Here is a 20341-nt window from a genome sequence, read left to right on the forward strand (position 1 = left end):
AATGACCTTGCTAAAAAGAAAATTGTATTACATAATAAGGATAATTAATGGCCAATGAACGTTGAGTAGGCTAAGTGAATAATATGTACCCCTTTTATGAGGACCCAGTTTCTATGCGGCCAAGCCCACATATGTAGAAATGCGGGATTCTCAATAAATCTATTTTTGAAATGGATTTTATGACTTATTTTTTAATGACATGTAATCTCTAACATGCAGATCTTGAATATGAAAAAATAAATAAATTTAAAAAACTAGAAATAATATTTCTAGTTAGAAAACATTTGGACCATTAATTTCCATTGTTTTTGGATGGAACTCGTACTTAAAGATGGATGCTTTACACTTTTCTGAATCGCACATGTAGAAATGTGGTCCAGCCCACATAAAACAATTTTCTTTTTTTTATAAAGTCATCATTTTACATAAACTACAACCAAATATATTAGATTTTTTTCTGTTCGGTTTTGAGGCATTATTGTTTTATAATCACGATGCATGGACATTCCTCAAAAAGCAAGAGAAAAGAGAGAGATCCTTTGAACTGTAAAGCATTTCACTATGAGAGCCAAGCTCATAGAAATCATGCTGGTTAACAAGAAAAAGTTAATCAAGCAGTTTCACTGTAAGGACCAAGCTTATAGAGACCATCCATGTCAAAAAGAAATTAGTTATTCACATCACTATAATGACAATTGCCCTTTCTCACTCTTGGTATTATTTCCAGTTTCCTGTCTCATTTTCAGTAGCGGGCATTATCCCTGTTACGATCCCCATTACAATGTCATTATATCAGTAATAGGACTCGACCATTATCATGGTAAAAAAGAAATCTTAGACCGTAAACGTGGTGGTTATCTCCCCAAAAATGGCAGTTGCTTAGATCATGTTCATGTTTGATTCTCTTCTTGTAGGATCGTAAAAAGATGCATTATCAGATGCACAAAGGGCAACTACTTCTCATAGCGAACACAGAAAACAGATTAAGAATCTTTTGCAGTCTCATCCTGGGCTTGAGAGAAATTGCTTGAAAGATAAACCGTCAAATGAGCAGGCAATTTCCTCATCACTGATCTCATAACCCTTCTCATAACAGTGGTCATATGTTTCAAGATTCTATCAACCTCCTCTTCCTTTTGCTCATACACATGGAAAGCACTAAACACCAAAACTAAACCTGCAATATTCAATCAAAAAAAAATGTTTCATCAAGTAAAAGGATGACCATGCAATAAATTAACAAGAAATTCTGAAGAGTTCACACCATTACCTACTAGAAGCACAGCTGCAAAGGGAAGATACAGGAGCAACTTGAGCAAATATAGGGAACACAATGCCTGCTTAATGCCAAGATCAATTTTCATATTCAACTACCAAAATAAATTAGGTAAATACACAAGGGAGACCTCTCAAATAGTACTGGTTTTCCACAAAGGACCATGGCGGCCAGTACTGGTTTCAGAAAAAAGTGATAAAATAGAACAGAATTTGAAAGAAGGATTGAATTTACAGATATCTTTTTCTCATGAAAAGATAAAAGAATGAGCAAGATAAACTGTAGAAATCTTCGTCATAACATGCCCAATCCACCACCAACCCATACACGCACACACATAGACCCACAAGAAAAAAAAACAGAGAGAGAGAGAGAGAGAGTTGGCAATTTAGATATATATCTAAAAAATGACAAAAAAGTTGACAAGGATATAATGAGAAATAAGACCATGGCTCATGCTTCACGCCCTTAATTTATTTATACGTTTACCTTAAGGAAGTTTTTCCAGTCGTTTCCTTGAGCGATATAATGTAACATAGCAACACTTCTGTTCCAGGCTGATGCCGTGAAAATCAATGCATCCCGTAAGCGAGTCTCAGGGACTTCAAAATAAGAAGCTGGAATCTTTGGCTTGGAGTACCCCAATCTGTCACAATAGTCCTCACAAGCATGTCACATGTCAAACATGCATACTTGCAAGCAAGCATGCAAGCGTGCATACATTGTATGATATTTATCTCTATGCCTATATATGTAAATAGAACCATACATAAAAATATCCACATACCCATATACATACATACACACACAAGTGTATATATGTATGTATGCATGTTTTGCTTATAAATATCACCCTAGAAACTCCAAACCAGAAAAGAATAAGCTAAAGCTGTAAAACAAGATATCTTGGCGCTTGAATAAAGATCTAATCAAACCTGTCTCATAAAACTTAGAAATACTGTGAATACTGTGATAGGGAGAGATTGCACATACATTGAGGATGGGAGACATGCATGTAAGAACAAGAAGACAAAAACCAGCTGAAAGAGCTTTGCAGCAGATGAAATAAAAGGCCGCCCGGAGAGAAGAAACCAATGGAAAAAGAAAGCCAGGGTGATTAAGAGAGAGAAAGTCTTCTTTTCGTCACGCCACAAAATTACATCAGCAACTGCATCATTGAAGATCATAAGTTATCAAAAACATTATTTTTAGGATAGTACTTACAACTACAGCTTTGACAGTTTTTGCTTTCACATTTTAAGGTCCATTAAGAAATAGAGCGCACCTCTTCCACAGCCGAGCAGTTTATATGCCTTTGATGGCTGGTTTAAATCCCTGTTTTTTAAGAAAGATATATCTCTCGCTAAATGGAAGTATGATTCAACAGTCCACTCAATACCTTCCTGCACATTTATTATTGAAGAAAAAACATTCAAAGGCCCCCATGCATTCATATGATAGAGCTTGGGGACAATACCGTTTTCCTATTTTAAAAATTTTCTGGAGAGAACATTCCAGTCACTAACATCAAAGAGATATACTAACCTCCATAGAGACAATTGGTGCATAGCCGATATGTTTTTGAGCTATGGAGCAATTGAATGTCTTGGTACAAGTGAATAAGTGGAGACTTGAGGTGCTTAGTGGTAAGGGTGGAAGATTTATGTAAGAACACAAATTTTTATAGACCCTTTCCATTGCCTCTATGAAGACCATGAATCGTGCAACAGGAATATGGAAGCTGGGGCTGAAATTATGAGAGGATTTCCATTAAGTTCAAGAAAACACTTGAAAATCATAGCATACTAAGAAGAAAACATCACGTAGGGAGATCTCTCTCCCTCACTACACACACATACACAACAAGGTCAAGGAAACACTTGTTAACATAGCATCATGTATATATATATATATATATATATATATAAATATATATATATATATGCAGCGAGAAATGTGCATTCACACACAAAATTATCATTGTGTGTTAAGTGTGTGTGTTTGTTTCAGCTTCTAATGAACAAGGAGTGGGACTGAATATCACTAAAAGAAGAGCAGAAATTTCTTTAATCGAGTAACAGTAAAGCTCCAAAGTTTCTCCATGTGTTTTGATGATGTTACACTAACATCAGCAACCTATCCTAATGGAAGAAAGAGGGAACACTGGTACAATTTTCAAGCAATTAAATGGTTATATTCTCTATATGGGTGAGAGACGTTTGAAGTAGATGGTGATCTGCATAACAGTTTGATATGCTACAAGCACATTGAAACTTGCCTTATTTTCCCAATGGCCAGATAATATGTACAACCATTACATTTTCCACAGATCGTATAAAAGAATAATATGACATTTTGATGACATATATGTGTAGAAACTCAACATACTACGTGCCTCATCTTTCTTCTTTAGAAAAATATTTTCTAAAACTGAGTAGAAGTTTAATTACTTCGATACATATTGTACGGTTCCCAAGATAAGCACCTTTCATATCGCATAGCTTCCAGTACAGAAGAAACAAAATCCCAAATTACCATCGGTTCCAAATTAGTGATAAAAAATACCTGCAGAGATTCAAGATCAAGAATGGATATGGTTGGCAAGGAAATGAGAACAAGGTTAAAGAACAGGAAAAGCATACTAGAAAACAATGGAAATGACAGATAGTGATGGAGAGAGAATCGGATTACACCAGGATAGGACCTGACCCCAAATGATGTGTCCTGCTACCTCTCAATCACCATTCGCTATTTCATTGGACAGTGATGACCGTACTATGGTTTCATTGGTACATTGGATTATAGTATACTTTCCTAAACATTATCATGAGAAGCTAAGACAGACTTACCCCTCCAGAAACTGGATCCTTCAGGGATTGTAGAGCTTGCTCTGCACAAATATGGGCATGGGCAAGATTCTCCACATAAGTAAAGTCCCACTTGTTTCGACCATCCCCGAAGATGGCCTGGGAATAGAACCGAATAGTTAGTTCTTTGCAATGGAAATTCTAAAGGAAAAGCCACAAAATAATACAAAGAAACACTAAAGCACATAGTATTTTTGAAGGCACTATCTTTCTCCCATCAAGCAATAGGTCCCACAGCAATCTTGGGGTACATTTTGGGTCTTTCCAATAAAAAATGAAATGTAAATCTATTCCATATGTTTATACGTGCACACATTGTATAGACACATGCCCAGAGAGCGAGCGAGAGAGAGAGAGAGAGAGAGAGAGAGAGAGAGAGCACACCCTGAACACATTTTACATACACACAGTAGCTGAGATACATATATATATATATATATATATATATATATATATATATATATATATATATATATATATATATAGATAGATAGATAGATAGATAGATAGATAGATAGATAGATACTACCATACATATGCACGTACATATATACATACATGTAGATAGACAGAAAGCATTTAGGTCCATCCAAAAACAAATCAAATCTTAAAGTATTGCCTCTTCTTCATGAATAGAGTGCATTTACGCTGAAGAGTAATCCCCCAATTCTTGTGTGGAAGAATCCAAACAATAATGCATGAACTTGAATAATTTCTCAGTATAAAATGTGCTTTAAAGTTGACCATAATAACTTTTAATTGTTGTCACTGAGACACACACCCTTCAAATGAAATGCAACACAACTATTTGAACCAAAATATAATTAAGAGGGAAATAAACAGCTTTTTACTAAACTAAATAAATAAGAGGAGCGGAATAGTGCAGTTATATTTTCTATAATGAAAGCTTATATTTTCGAATGGTCTAGGACATAGTCTCCTAGCATTTATCTTTATATCAAAAGAAAAATAGTCTCCTAGCATTTATCTTTATATCAAAAGAAAAAAGAAAAAAAAAAAAAAAGTAACTCATTACTTTGAAGAAAATAAATTCAGAAGTTGAAAGTATCCCATCCACCAATGGCATTTGATACATGATGCATACAAAGTACATCTATGATATATACACCAAGGGATCTCCCAATTATGGGCTGTGGATAATTCTCAATAGAAAACAAGGTGAATGTTTTGGGTCTCACAGCAGTTGATCCCCACCACTCATCATCAGGAATAGATGGTGGATGCTCCAATGATATACCATAGACTACCCCTCATTGATGGATGATATACATTCCCATTCGAAAGTATTTCCAAAGAGAAAAAGTGGAAGTTGATTAGCTAGACATGTCTCAAGTCTCAACCTTAAACCATCCATCCTTTGCTGCTTTCACAAAATATGGAACCAAAGGTGCATCTTGAGGCCCAAAAAGATTGCTTGGGCGTAATGCACAAGTTAACAAATCACCATTACCATTGGCAAACAAAACCATCAACTCTGCCTGACCGATTAAATCATTGCGGGGGTCTTCATACTGCAAAACAATAAACATAGCATAAATTGGGATCAATATTACACAGAAGTATCAAAGATGACACACAAACATAACGGAGAGTTACCAACATCCAATATACCACAGAAAATTTTAGTCCATTGTGTCATCATCGTTCAATGAAATGATGGAAACACATGGAATGAGTAGGGTCCACAACTAGGTTTCATGGGTTGATTTGGTCGACCCACCATCCCTCCATCACCGTCCATCATTTCATTAGAATGGTGTTGACCTCAATGGACCATGAGTTTACCATGGGCCATAGAACTACTGCATACTACCCTTTGAGATCACAGCCAAAACAGGAAAACATCATTTAATTGTAAACGGAAATGAAAGTCATGAGGTAGAATATCAAAGATATAGCATTTATTTAATAACCACTTTCATATCAACAAACAGAAGTGCACATTAATCTGTATTTGAACGTGAAACCAAGAGAGAGAGAGAGAGAAAGAAAGGTGTGGGCATACTTTATTTGGGAATTGCAAGAACTCATCCCCATTGTCTATACTGTGCACACCATCAAAAACTACATCAGCTGAACTGTTATATATAAGCTTCTTGACATTGCATTCTTGACAGGCTCTGATCACATTTCTTGTACCTGATACATAAAACCACGAATTCTTCGAGCAATATACGAGCAAGCTGCATAAATTAGAAGCTATAAATGGTTCTTTTCTTAGTTTTCCAAGGAAATATTTGAGGATTCTTTTCTATTACCTTGAACTATGTGAGCATAGAGAGTTTCAAAATCATTTACAGATCGGTCAGGGGTATACATATGAAATACAACCGATGATCCAGATATCACTGCAACAAGCAGGCATGGTACACATAGTTAGGATACACAAATGATAGTTTCCTAATTAACCTTAAAATTGATATAGAATTCCCAATATTCAAATTTTGTTCCAAAAGATAAAACCACACTTTGTGTTAAGTATCAATAAGAAGAAAAGAAAAAGAAAACCATAACCCTAGATATAACTAAGTCTTCATTGATTTCAGAATATTTCTTTCAAATCTCAGAGAAAACGAATCAATACAACCCTCTCAGAAAATGGGTGCCTAAAAAATGGAAAGAATTCTGAAAAAAATAATAAAAATAAAAGAAAGAACCGCCAAACTCTTGAACAGGATAACCGGCAAGAACACCAAATGAAAGAAGACATGGATGCAAACATCTACCTTGATAAAATAAAAAAGAGAAAGGAGAGAGAAATCCAACATCAAGAAACATCTAGAGAGAGAGAGAGAGAGAGAGAGAGAGAGAGAGAGAGAGATAATATTCCTCATTCCAATAATTGCTTCCCAAAAATGAGAACCTGGATATAAGAATTGGCTAGAGGACCACTTAATTACAAAATATCCAGAAACATAAACCTCCAAAGAACCAGAGAATTCCAAGCAATCATCACCTGAACTCAACAAACTCTGCCATTAAACCCAATCATTTCCATTACAATCAACGAAACTAATCAATCCATTACCAGATATCAGTTCTCAAAACCCTGAAAACCCCAAAACCCTATAATTCAAAACCCACAGTGAAAAAACCAATTTTGTGAATACCCAAGAAATCAGAAAATCAACCCAACAGAAACTTCTCGTAATCATCCATTAAGCTATTATAGAGAGAGAAAGAAGCCTTACCCTCGCAGAGTTGAGACTTGTTCGTTATGTCAACCTGAGAGTAAGAAGCACGATCAGAAGAGCAAGCCGTGGAAAGCATCTGATTGTGGTCATCTTTAAAGCGAGCGAAAGGAAGAGAGGGATCAAAAGGATCGATATTGGGGGGCTTTGGAATCTCATCATAGAGAGGGAGAGAGGGCTTTAAGTCTGCAACTTTTACAAACCACTTTTCCGTTGAGAGTAGTCGGAAAACGAGGTGTCTTCCGGCGAGGTTCCGGCCGCCCAAGACGAGGCAGGTGGTGAGGGAGTTGGAGTCCTCAGAGAGAGACATTTGGTTAGAAGTGGAGGGAGTTACAGAACGGGTTTATCAGTGGGGAGAGAGGGAGAGAATTTATGGAGTTTGGTCTACAAAAGGTACCGTTAGTTGGCGCCTAAAAGTTTTAAGCAACTCACCACTAACCACCAAAAGATGGAGTAAACAAGACGCAGCCAGCTGGAAATGGGTCGGGTCGGGTCGTGATCTAGATTCAGGTTTGAAAAGTAAACATGGCATTGGGATTTCGATTTGGACTGTATCGGATCTAAAACGCTATTTTATGTGTCATTTTATAATTTTTATATTTTAAAATTAATATATAATAAAAAATAGGGAAAAGTTTATATAGAGTCGAGGTTCTAAATAATCAAATTAAAGCTTACCTTAAAATTTTTATTAAAAGAAGTTGTTTTGGTGCACAAATATCTTCAAGTTGATCATCTCGACTTCATGCATGGATACAAGAAAACAATGGATTTCATGTTTTGAAAATAATGCATATTGTAACGTATTTTTAGACTGTCAATTTTTTACATATAATGTAAAATAATGTATTATATTTTAATAACTATGTCGAATCCACCTGCACCCAAACCCTATCTAAATGATTGTTCATATCCAAATTTTAGATCCGGATCCCATTGTTGGATCCAAATCCGAAACTCAGGCTTTAAATCCAATCCAAGTAAATTCTCAGCCCTCCCATAGCCTAGAGAGAGTAGTACAAAATATTAGTAGTATTCGTTTTTTGGCTAAGTAAAATCGTCCAGTATCACCAAAGCAACTAACCAAGAGACGGAGGAAGAGGGCAAAAGGTGAAAAATTCACAAAATATCTAGAGCAAATGGCCCAATTAGAGAGAGAGAGAGAGAGAGAGAGAGAGAGAGAGTGGGTATATTAAACAACTTCTCAAAGTCAATGGGAGAGAAAACCAGAATAAGGCTAGTAGGGGAAATATATGCATCGAAGCAACAAATCGTTAAGCGATTGAGGTAAAAGATTTAAAACTGGATTAGAAATTGGTGGTGAACAATTAGGTTCTTAGGCGCGATCGGTGTTATAACAATGACTTTTTTTTTTTTTAATAAGGGTGAGGTTCTAAACAATCAAATTAAAGCACACCTCAAAAATCCATTAGAAGAGGTTGTTTCGAACCTCAAAAATCTTCAAATCCATCATCTCAACCTCAAGATGTATGAATATGAGAAAAAATAGATTTCAAGTATTGAAAATAGTACATCTTATAACGCATTTTTTGGACCATCGATTTTTAAGATTTTCAAGTGTTCATAGATCGGCTCAATCTACACTATTTTTGAAGCTTTAAATTTTATAATTAGATATGAAAATAAATTTCCAAACCATCACAAAAATTTCTAGTACTTAACATCTTTCAATACTATTTGAAAGTGCACCCTACTTTGATTATTTAGGGCCTTAGTCCCATACAAACCACACCCTATAAGAATTTATGTATAGTAAACCACAACCTATAAGAATTTATGTATAGTAATATGTATGACTTCTACTTAAAAAAAAGGTTGAACAACATTGGTGGTTAGCACGTTTGGATGTTGTGCATGGTGTTCTCACTTTCTAGACAAGAATTTAAATTTTTTAAGTTAAACCTCAGAAAAAGTACAGGACAAAATAGTTTTTCATGTGAAACCTCCTTCTAAAGATTACATGATTAAATAGTTCTTTAAGCGAAACCTTAGAAAAATTATAAGTTTCGAACCTATACCCGCATTAAATCCTGCCCATCGATACGAAAAATGCAGAATAATAAACAGTTTGAAATATGTGTTATCTATGATAATTTTGTCCCTTTTTTAGAAAAAAATTGCCAAATCCCCGATTCACCCGCTTTGGATCACCTATTATGTCAATCTAGATCAGGGTTAGTGTTGGTCAACCCATTCTACCGATCCATTTTTTAAAACAGTGAGATTAAATAAAGCATTCTTTGTCCTTCGGAAATAATTTACTTTCTTATTTGGGATGGAGGCAAAAATAAAAAGTTTTAGGGCTACAAATGTGGTTTAAAAAAGTATTGGAGCCGGGTGTGAAGACTTAATTTGACTCTCACCTCACACAAACACATGGGTTGACACACACGTGGGTTGTGATGTGGTCAGTGTGTTTGGTATAATGAGCTTGTGAATTTTTATTTCCCCATTTTTAGAGCATTATTTTTCATTGCAATTTGGGTTGCCACAAATCATGGTAGAAGACCATGAAGAAGAAATCATATTGTTGGATGTGTGGAATCAGCAACAATGGTATTCCTTAGGTCAATAATGATCATACTGCCAAGAAAAAGAGAAAGTAAAGAACATGGGAGGGTCAATTAGATGTCTTGGTACATTCTGAAATGAAAAACCCTCATAATTTATGAGCTCTCAATCCCATGCACTTCTAGACAACATCTGTGAGATTTACAATTGCAAATCTGACTCTCTGAATATTCTCCTAATTTATGAGCTCTAAATCCCATGCACTTCTAGACAACATCCCCCAGATTTACAATTGCATTTCTTACTGTTTGAACATTTGCAAATTACTTTTTGGAGTTTGTTCCTTCATGTCACGGGAATATGGCATTTTTCTCCATAACTTTGCTGCTTCCACTTCTGTATAGGCTTCTCATACACTTGGATCAAATCACAAATGATTCATACCTAAGAAATGCAATTAGATTCCTGATTCATTGTTCTCTTTATACTTTGTTATCTGAAATGGCTTTTTGGTTTCTTTTGCTTTGGGCCATGTTAAAAAGAAAATTTGATCTTTTTTTTATGGTCCTTTGCTGGTGTTGGGGCCTCAATTTTTGAGTTCTCTAGCCTGTAATACTGTAATAGTGAAGCATCCGGGAATAACTTGGTGGAAAAGAGTAAAAAAAAGATTTTTTTTTCATTATCGTTTAGATATATCGGCTAGAGACGCAGAAACAAAGAAGGTAGAATATGAGTGAATGAGAGAGAGTCATCATGCTGAAGTTCCATTTGATAATGGTGATCAACACCTGAAGAACCAAACCTTCAAATAAGAACATTTAGCCAATTCTTCTTAAAAAACAGGGGTTTTCATCCTGAAGAACTTGTAAAAGCTGATATTGAAGAAGTGAGTATCATTGAAAAGTTGTATCTGAATAAACAGTAACCAGAAGTTTTATTTAACATCAATGACTTCCAGTTTTTTTTTTTTTTTCCTGATTCTCAATTCGAATGGATCATCATCCAAATAAGCAAAGGACCACAATCTAAATTGAAATGGAGAAATTTGACGACTCAACTTTTCTGATAACACTCCAATTCCCTCCATTGAAACCATGGAGATACAAAAGCAATCTGCCATGAAAAATCAACCAGAGATCACCAAACCATCGTCCTTTAGATAAATCCAGAATCCCAATCCCATAAACAATGGCACACAACCAGTCATGGAGACCTAACACTTCGGGCACTAAAATGCAAAGAAAAAGATCTCAATCTAAATTGAAATAGAGAAACTTGACCACCCAGCATTCTGACGTTCTCTAGTGCCTGTATGAAAGGTTCATATTTTTTGTTTTAGTCCCAACTAAGTTGCCGGCTTTTCTGAAAATAGAAATTCTCCAAAAAACAAGGGAGGATGTAAAAGCTCCACTACAGATAACCCGCAATTAAAATAACATAAAAATAAACAAAATATATTTTAAACAATGCTAAAAATATAGCTCGTTCATTCGAGACCTGCTTAATCCCATTAAAATACAAAAGCACTCACTAACTCTAATGTTGTGAACACCATACAATGGAATTTTACCTAGGAAGCCAAGCAAAGCTAGGGCACGTTTGGGTGGAGGGCAAAGCTTCGTGTTCGTATTGTGTTCTTTTGTATTACATATAAAAAATAAGAGTAATGATACTATGAGACCCTCCCACACTTACGTGAGTAAGACCTCAAAAGATCACTATTAAAATTTGACACAAATTTCTAGAAAAATTATCAATAAACCCATTCACCCAAATCCCACACACCCATGTGATAACTTTGCTAGAGATCTGTATCAAAATTTAATGGTGATCCTACATAATCCTACTCATATGAGTGTAGAGGGATCTCATAGTGTCATTACTCAAAAAATAATATATTAAATAAGTTCAAGCCAACCTGATCTTATTTTGAGCTTTATCTAGTGAATGAGTTAAGAGGCTCCGCTTAGTTTGTTCAGTGAATAAGTTAAGAGGTTAACTTAGCTACGTCATATAAAAAAAAGAGGTTAACTTAGCTAGCTTAGTTTGTTCAGTGAATAAGTTAAGAGGTTAACTTAGCTGGTCTCTTCGAGCCCAAAAGATATTCTTAGACATCTAGGGGCTAAATCAAACCATGCCAAAAAATATTGTAAGACGTCTAAGGGCCGAGTCAAACCAATTTGCGAGTAGCTCGGTCAAATCAATTTGCTAGACTCAAGCTCGGTCATATACAGATTTTTAGATAAAGTATAGGCAAGCTTCCAATTTGTACGGCCAAAATCTATGGAAAGAAAAAAAAAAAAAAAAAATATGGCAAAAAGAAAACAATATTTATAAAAAAAAATTATAATAATTTCTCAAAAAATCTTGGTAAGAATATTATTTGAGTTAAGGTCGGACAAGACTAGAAAACTAAACTTTGTAGGTCAGATAGCGCAGGGATTAAAAACTACAGTAACGAATGCTGTGGTAGGAATTTATATAATGCTCTATTCAAACATTTATTGCTTCCCTGCAATCTATCTTTCTTATGATTAATGGAAAATGGAGACTGGGTATTATGCGTAGCAGAGAGAAAAATCGGAAACAATCCCACTTTCTCTCGCCCCCGCTCTCTCTCTCTCTTCATAACGCTCCCGCTCGCTATCATGGCCAATACCCTCTTCACTGCATACTCTCTGACCGTTCTCATTTCTATCCACTCTACGCTATAGACAATAATCGGGTAATCGAATTTCAAAATTTTTAAAATAATAAGGCAATTGACTTGAAGGAAGAAATTCATGCCAATGGAGATCGGACTAAAAAGTCCATTGATGGTTATTCATCGCATAGCTTGGTAGTGAAGTACATGTGTAATTATCACTAAAAGCACGGCGTTATCTTAACAAGGACATGGCCAAGATTTTTACTAAAGCGAATGGGTATTTGTAGTATTAAAGTTCTATGCCACTTTTTTTCACAATCTTAGGTCTGTAAAAAAGAAAAGAAAGAAGATTTTAATTTACCATTGAGCTATCTATAAAAGATCTTTTTTTTTTTTTTTTTAGCAAAACTCAATTTTTTGAATAATACACCCATTACAACTTGGGTCTCAGAAAGGTGAGGACCTTTAACTTTCCTTTAATAGCTTGTATAGGAGGTGGGTTGTGTCAGGTATACAGCTAGCCTAAAACCTTTGCAAGGTTTTATCATGGGAAAAATAAACCTATGAATAGCCAAAGGTTTTATCATGGGAAACATAAAACTACGAATAGAAGAATATGTTTCATGAACCCAACCCCAATTTGGAAAAAGTTTGGATGATAATGATGATGACACCCATTATAAACCAATCTAATATTAACTTTCATGTATTTTAACATTTTCAAAATCAAATATAACATGATAAACTTATGTACTATTCTACTATTTCGAGGTCCTATCAACTTCCTCTATTTTTAGACTTTCAATTTCAAAATCAAATATAACATGATAAACTCATGTGCCATTTCAAAATCAAATATAACACGACAAACTCATGTTTGAGTCGAAAAGGAGTAGCGCTTTTGTGGCAGTTGTTTGGGTCTTGGGCAATAAGAATTTCATTAGCCATACCCTGATGAAAAGCGAAAAAAAATAGCAAAAACATAAGATTAAAAGAAAAAGTTTATATATGCTTACAACCTAACCTTACCTCTACAAATAAGGTTGCAATAATCGATACGGTCTTAAAAGACATCAATCTTACACCATTCAATTAAAATAAATAGTGTGCAAACCTTATACAATTAGAAATATATTGATTTCTATAGATAAAAACATGGCATCGTTTTTGTTGGAATAAAATAAGCAATTTATCAACTTTGAGATAAAATTCTCTAATGTGATAGTTAGGTATGGAAAGTATATAATGAGACCATTTACGTTTGGTACAAAATGATCACAACTAATCTTGACTATTGGATGTGAAATTGGTAGTTGCATTTATTTCATTGACCAAACTCAAAGTTCAAAATAAATTTTTTCAAACTTTGTGACACATCCAAAGCTATCAAATTTCATATCGGATGGTTGTAAATAATTGTGACCTCCATGTACCAAATGTAAATGGTCTCATTTCCGTTTTCCATAATGGCTTAGACAAGTCGAATTGGGCGTCGCAAGTTGCCTTTGTTGTGGTTAGATTGGCAAGGCCACAAGCCCTACAATAATGTTCAATTCATACATTTTATTACATCACACTTTTCGTGGCAATGGTTTTTTTTTTTTAATGCGGGGAAGATATGTACTTATCTATTATAGTCTTTTAAGAAATTCCTCAATGCCTATACTTTTTTCTCAAAGAATATATCATATTAAGAAATCCTACATATATTCTTCGTTTTTGAAAGTCTTTCCCTCCTAGTAAAAACAATATACTTTATTTTAAAGCTTTAAAGATAGGAATAAAATTTTATATTTTCCTTTCCTATGTAGTTTTATATCGTCCATTCGAATTGTGAAAACACTCTCTATAGATAGTCTTTTCTTTTTCATCTCTCTCAATATGTCAATCTCCATTGATTTTCTTTTTTCTATCCATTTATCTTACTAAGATTTTTTTTCTAGTATTCTATATTTCGCCTTCGAATTATAATTTCTATATTATATTTTTGTACAATATAATACTATACAATTGAGTAATATTTTAATGTTAATATAAATATATTGTAAAATATGCACCGATTTAGAGTATTTGATGTGATTGATATCTTCTCTAATGGATAGAATTTTGAAAGCATGCATAGACCCTAAAACTTTGGTACACAGCTTTATCTTTCCCCATGATAGTTCTCTAATATTTGTGAACATTATAGTAGTGGCCAAGTGATGCATTATCAATGTGTCATAGCTCGTAGTAGCATTCTCAATATATATAATGATGTAATGTGTTAGCAAAACAATTTTAAGCTGAACCAATATAACAGTACATTTTAACATACCTATTTTCCGATACCGTCGATGCCTGTGTGTAAATCCTGCAAATACAAATCTATAATTAATATGAGCAAACATATTTTTCAACTACAAACACTACAGCCTAATATTGACATTGTTACATGATATAAGAAACATATATTGGACAAGTACATTCAAATGTACCTAAACAAGATAGAGACAAGCCTAACATCATTGATTTCACAGACGGACGGTGTCAGATAAAGAGGGAGACCTACGACTTAAGGTCCTTCATCACTTGGTTTGACCCACTGTCTCTCCTACGCCGTCAATCCACCAAACTTGATGGTGTTTGGCTGGTCTTAACCATTATTGAGGTAGAAACGGTTTTATAAATCATTTGATGGCAAAAGGAATTATTACAACACACCTTTTCCACTTTTGTATTGTCATCTGCAACAAAGGGAGAAATAATAAGTACAATGAAAACAAAAGCAGAGCAAAAAAACATCAAGGTTCAATAATAAGGTAAGCCAAGCCATGCTGCCAAGCAATACAAAAGTATACAATGAGATGATTTATCTTTGGCCACAATTAATCTTGACCATTGGATGTGAAATTGGATGGATGCATTTATTCCATGGACCAAGCTCAAAGCAAAAGAAATTTTCTCGAAGTTTGTAACACACCAAAGCTATCAAATAGATTTCGTAACGGATAGTTATAAATACTTCTGACCTCCTTGTATCAAAGATAAATAGTCTCATTGTATACAATCCCAAAAAAAAAAAAGAACCTCTCTTTCAAACCCATCACCAACACAACCACCCACTTAAGGAAATAATACGAAAGCATAAAAAAGAACATGAGTGAAAATTCAAACAACCACGGGCCAATTTTACACCCTAAATAACTAAATATGGATTACATAAACAAAATAATTGAAGCAGAGAGACCACCACCTCCACCCAATATAAGTTAGTTACTAATAAACAACAGTAAGATAACAATACCAGTAAATCTATTGACATTTTCTGATAAATATCAGTAAAACACCACCATAATTACTGAAAATATCATTCAAATTTTTGAACCTATAGGTAAATTTTTTTGATAAGATTACTGATAATTTTTTATATAATCTCAGAAGATGCTATAAGTTACTGATAAAATGTACTGATATTTACTTATAATATCATTAAATTTATTGATAAAATACTGGGGAATAACAACATCAGTAAGTATCAACTTTACTACTTTACCTATCAATATTAGGAAATAATATTACTACTGATTAATATAGATTACTGATAAATATCAAATTTTCTGATGCAAATAAGTAACATAATTACTGATGAATAACAATACATGTGTAGTTGTCAACAAATTTCCATAGTCACCAATAAATATTAGTAAATTCAGTAAAATTCTTGTTCTAATAATATCAGAATTATCGTTTTCTGATAAATATCACAGTTCTAAATATCAGAAAATTTCATTCTTTTTCCTAAAAACACTAGTAGAATGTAGAAAAAAAACCATATTACTGCATCACAAAGCAACAAAACCAGCGGTATAACATTGTCATCAAATCAATGTTTTGATAGTGCTGGAAAATTATAGTATAACATGAAATATACTGATGAAAATTCAGTAAATAAAGAGATAAGTATCATATTTACTGATAAATAAACATAAAGTCTAGTTCTCCAACAAATCGATAACATAACGTGAAGAAAATGAAAGCTAAAGAACCATACCTGTAAATGGATCTAGGGTTTGAAGGAAAACTTAAAGAGAGAGGGCGGATCGATAGGGTTAGGGCTTCAAGAGGGATATAGAAGAACTTGCGACAACAAAGGGGGGTTAGGGTTGATGAGACAGAAGCAAGAAACAGTTCTAGGACAAGAGCGAGGGGATACAGAGGAGAGAGGAAGGGAAGCGGGTGTAGAGAGAGGGAGAAAGAGAGGGATCAACCCTCTCTCTCTCATCCGTTAAAGAAACAGATTTAGTAGTCTCTCCCTCCAACTTCACAGATGCAGTAAAGGCCGATTGAGCCTATTGGTCCCTCAGTGTACCTTCTCTGTCCTAGAGAGAGAGATATTACTATAGAGAAAGAGTGTGCTCTGCAGGTTTAATGCAGAAGTGAGTACAATGCTTAATGAGCATTCCAGGGTATTTATTCACCATATATTACCTGTTATAAATAGGTGCTCTCTCTCTCTCTTTCTGTGTTTCCTTGTGTTTCTATCACGAGTTTCATTTATGGGTGAGGTTTTTATAAGGTGTCAACCTTATGCTATTTAAGTAAGATGCACCTCAAAATTATGCTGAAAATATAGTTTCTCTAACGCAAAGCTTTGTGATAGATAAGATAATTTATTGTTGACCTCCATTATGAAATTTAAAGTTTCATAAATAGTGATGATGAAACAGATCTATAAACACTTGAAAATCTTGAAAATTGATCATTCAAATAATATGTTAGAAGATGAACTATTGTTCAGACTAGAAACTCATTTTTTCATGCTTATGAATCTCGAAGTTGAGATAATCGATTTGAGAGGTTGAGATGATCGATTTGAGGGTCTTTAAAAACAACCTTCTCTTGTGGGTTTGTTAAGTTCATCTTACCCATATAAGGTTGACACCTTATATAAACTTTTTTCTTGTTTTGTTAATCTACCTCAAAAATTTCACCGAAAGAGGTTGTTTTGATGCTCAAATGTCCTCAAATTGACATCAAGATGCATGAACATGAGAAAATAATAGATTTTAAGTTTTGGAAATAGTGCATCTTGTAATATATTTTTAGATCGTCAATTTTCAAGATTTTAATAGATCTGCTTGATCTACACTATTTTTTAAGCTTTAAATTTTATAATTAGAAAGAAAATATATTTTAAAGCTATCACAAAGATTTTCATCTTTATTTATAAAGTTTAAAGCTTCAAATATAGTGTAGATCGACAGATATATGAAAACTTGAAAATATTGAAAATTGACAATTCAAAAATGCATTACAAAATACACTATTTCCAAAATTTGAAATCCATTTTTTCTCATGTCCACGCATCTTGATGTCGAGATGATCGATTTGAAGATATTTGGACATCAAAACAATCTCTTCTAATAAAACTTTTGAGGTAGAGTTTGATTTGATTGTTTAGAGCCTAGGCTCTATATAAACTTTTTCCATATTAAAATGGGTGGTTACGGACAAGTTTCAAAATTTTCCTTCTTTGGTAACGTTTTAAGTTTTAACCCTGGAAAATCTCTAGAAGAGAGGTAAAATATCGGCGAATGCATGTTTCGCAAGTTTCAAATTTTTCTTTGGTAAAGTTTTAACGCTGGAAAATCTCAAGAAAAGAGGTAAAATATTGGTGAATGGCTGTTTATGTTGACCATATGAGGGAACCACCGTTTTTTAACACTGTGGGTATATGGAGGGTTCATCCTCTAGGAAATTTCAGAGGAGAGAAATAGGTGGATGAGATAAATAAGCGGATGGTGTGGCATTAAATATAAAAGGAGTTGAAGATAAAATTGTGGATACTGTATAAAATTGATTTTCCACTACCAAAGAGGGGGCTGCTGTTTCTAAGTTTGAAGTAGTAAGGAATTCCAATGCTCTACGGCTAATTTGGCAGAATTCAGAGCCTTACTACAAGGATTTAAAAAAATAAAATAAGGGATAAGAAACAGGGGCCTTCTCCCCAACTGATTTACCTATAAAAAAATAAAATAAATAAATAAATATATATATATATATATATATGGAAAGCTTTTTATGTTCCCCTTACAACATAGAACGTCCATCTTCCCCAACAATCCAACCGTCCATTTTTTATTAAGAGAGCCACTAATCGTTTGATCTTAGAGCCGACGTTTCAAAGTATTTTATTTTTATTTTTTTTAATACAATTTTTCTAAATATGAAATTTGATACATACCATCTTCTCATTGGAGCACACCTATTAAAAATAGTAACAATAATTTTTGGATAAAAAATAATGACCAAAATACCCCTTGAAACTTTCAAGGATATTTTGGTCATTTTATTTGATTGAAAATATATTTTTTTATATTTTTTGTTTGTGCGAATTTAATAGAGAAATGAAAGTCCAAAATTTCGTGTCAAATCAGTTTATATAAAAAAAAATTAAAAATAAAACATTGCAGAAACGTGACATTGTAATTTGGGCAATCTTAACCCTCCATTCAAAAATGGAGGGTTGAATAAAAAGAGGATAGAACTTTTATGTTATAGAGAAACATATAAATCTTAAAAAGCTTTCCCATGTATATATATATATATATTTGTGGTGGAAGGTGATTCTCAAAATGTTATTAATTGGCAAAAAAAACAAACATTGATCCAAGAATTTCCCCAGTGGTTTGGCACCAGCAATTAATGCATCTCCCTACTTCTAGAAAATGATTGCAATTTGATGTTTTTTTTTTTTCTCTTTATGAATATTAATTGCAATTTGATGGTTACATGCGATAAAGGAACTACATGCAGTTTCAATAAGTGCAGTCCTTTTCTGAAATTAATAGCGTAATTTTCTTATTATTTTTCTTTTACCGTCTCTCTAACATGCTTGGTTCGTGTGAAACTGTTTTCTAGAAAATATTTTTACATGAAAAAATTCTCCCGGGTGATCAAGGTTTGAAATATTTTCATACCAATTAGTCTCAGTGCATCTTTTCACACCAATTAGCAACTAATTGATGTAAAAATATTCTCCCATTTGACCATTTGAAAGAACTTTTTCATGTGAATGTTTGCTAAAAAATATTTTCACGAGAACCAAGCATCCTGAAAGCATCACAAAATTCACAAACAACAATTAGGACTCATATGACGTGCATTTTAGTGTCACGATGATATACCAGATAGTATGGTACACTATATTATTATTAACAAGTTCACCTTTGTTTTACTTTGAAGTGTCAATTCGAACCCACTTTTAACTTCTATTTATAATACATTGAACATAAGAACAACTACTTTTTATTAGTTTTCTAGCATGGCCAAGAATAGCTCAGATCTATAGGAGTACAATGTTTTTAATTACTTAATAATGTAACATTATGCTTCGTAACTTATTTGTTATCTAGAACTCAAAGATTGATTGATTCTCGCTTTAATAATACAAGAAAAGTTATCTCATCTCATGAAAATTCACATGTTATTAGAGGTACTTATGTCGTCTACCTTGCCAAGGGGATCATATGTCTCCTCTATCAAACTACGACACGTTCTTATCATTCCTCGATTCTGTCTAATGCTTCCTATGCTACGTTTGTCCATGATCTTGTTTTCATTAGACAATTAATTGACCAAAATTATTTCATTATGGTTGTTACATTCAAAATTTCTCACTTTCAATCCATGTATGAACAACGACAATGATTTGAATTGTTTTCACAGTAACATGGCAACACAATAATTTAACAGGCAATTATATGGAATTCAAAATTCGATAGCTTATTAATTGCATCCACGATAAGTCTAACCTAACAAAAAA

General features: G+C 33.7%; 1 protein-coding gene and 1 long non-coding RNA gene across 12 annotated transcripts; both read right to left on the reverse strand.

The window, feature by feature from the left end:
• Window positions 1-654: 654 nt before the first annotated feature.
• On the reverse strand, window positions 655-16960 carry LOC18448731 (3-beta hydroxysteroid dehydrogenase/isomerase family protein). Of its 11 annotated transcripts, none has more exons than XR_016057294.1 (14): window positions 16568-16960; window positions 15086-15260; window positions 14852-14887; window positions 6423-6512; window positions 6170-6303; window positions 5505-5675; window positions 4126-4242; window positions 3762-3841; window positions 2822-3023; window positions 2562-2611; window positions 2270-2444; window positions 1766-1922; window positions 1271-1337; window positions 655-1177 (listed from the first exon to the last, which is right to left on the reverse strand). XR_016057294.1 is itself a non-coding variant. In XM_020676256.2 (14 exons), exons 4-14 carry the CDS (start codon window positions 6481-6483, stop codon window positions 984-986), a joined length of 1476 nt encoding a protein of 491 aa, XP_020531915.1. In that variant the 5' UTR covers window positions 6484-6512; window positions 14852-14887; window positions 15238-15260; window positions 16568-16960; the 3' UTR covers window positions 655-983. The 11 variants fall into 11 exon arrangements, 7 of the variants coding, with proteins under 7 accessions (XP_020531915.1, XP_020531913.1, XP_020531914.1 ...); XR_016057293.1 differs by having other exon boundaries at window positions 15012-15260; XM_020676256.2 differs by having other exon boundaries at window positions 2562-2679; window positions 15238-15260.
• Window positions 9023-9227, reverse strand: LOC148781849 (uncharacterized). Its single transcript, XR_016057298.1, has 2 exons — window positions 9141-9227; window positions 9023-9109 (listed from the first exon to the last, which is right to left on the reverse strand). It is a non-coding gene; the product is annotated as an uncharacterized LOC148781849 (long non-coding RNA).
• Window positions 16961-20341: the final 3381 nt, after the last annotated feature.

Source organism: Amborella trichopoda, chromosome 6, assembly GCF_054954075.1.
Source record: "Amborella trichopoda isolate Santa Cruz 75 chromosome 6, AtrichopodaSantaCruz75HAP2 v2.0, whole genome shotgun sequence".
NCBI lineage: Eukaryota > Viridiplantae > Streptophyta > Magnoliopsida > Amborellales > Amborellaceae > Amborella > Amborella trichopoda.

Excerpts from the sequence above, each read along its gene's own strand:
- LOC18448731 (XM_006858792.4), bottom strand. The coding sequence starts at position 7,665 with ATGTCTCTCTCTGAGGACTCCAACTCCCTCACCACCTGCCTCGTCTTG. Across the intron at positions 6,513-7,355 it reads CAAGTCTCAACTCTGCGAGG|TGATATCTGGATCATCGGTT; the intron begins GTAAGGCTTCTT and ends TGCTTGTTGCAG. Across the intron at positions 1,923-2,269 it reads GCATGTCTCCCATCCTCAAT|ATTGGGGTACTCCAAGCCAA; the intron begins GTATGTGCAATC and ends CTATTGTGACAG.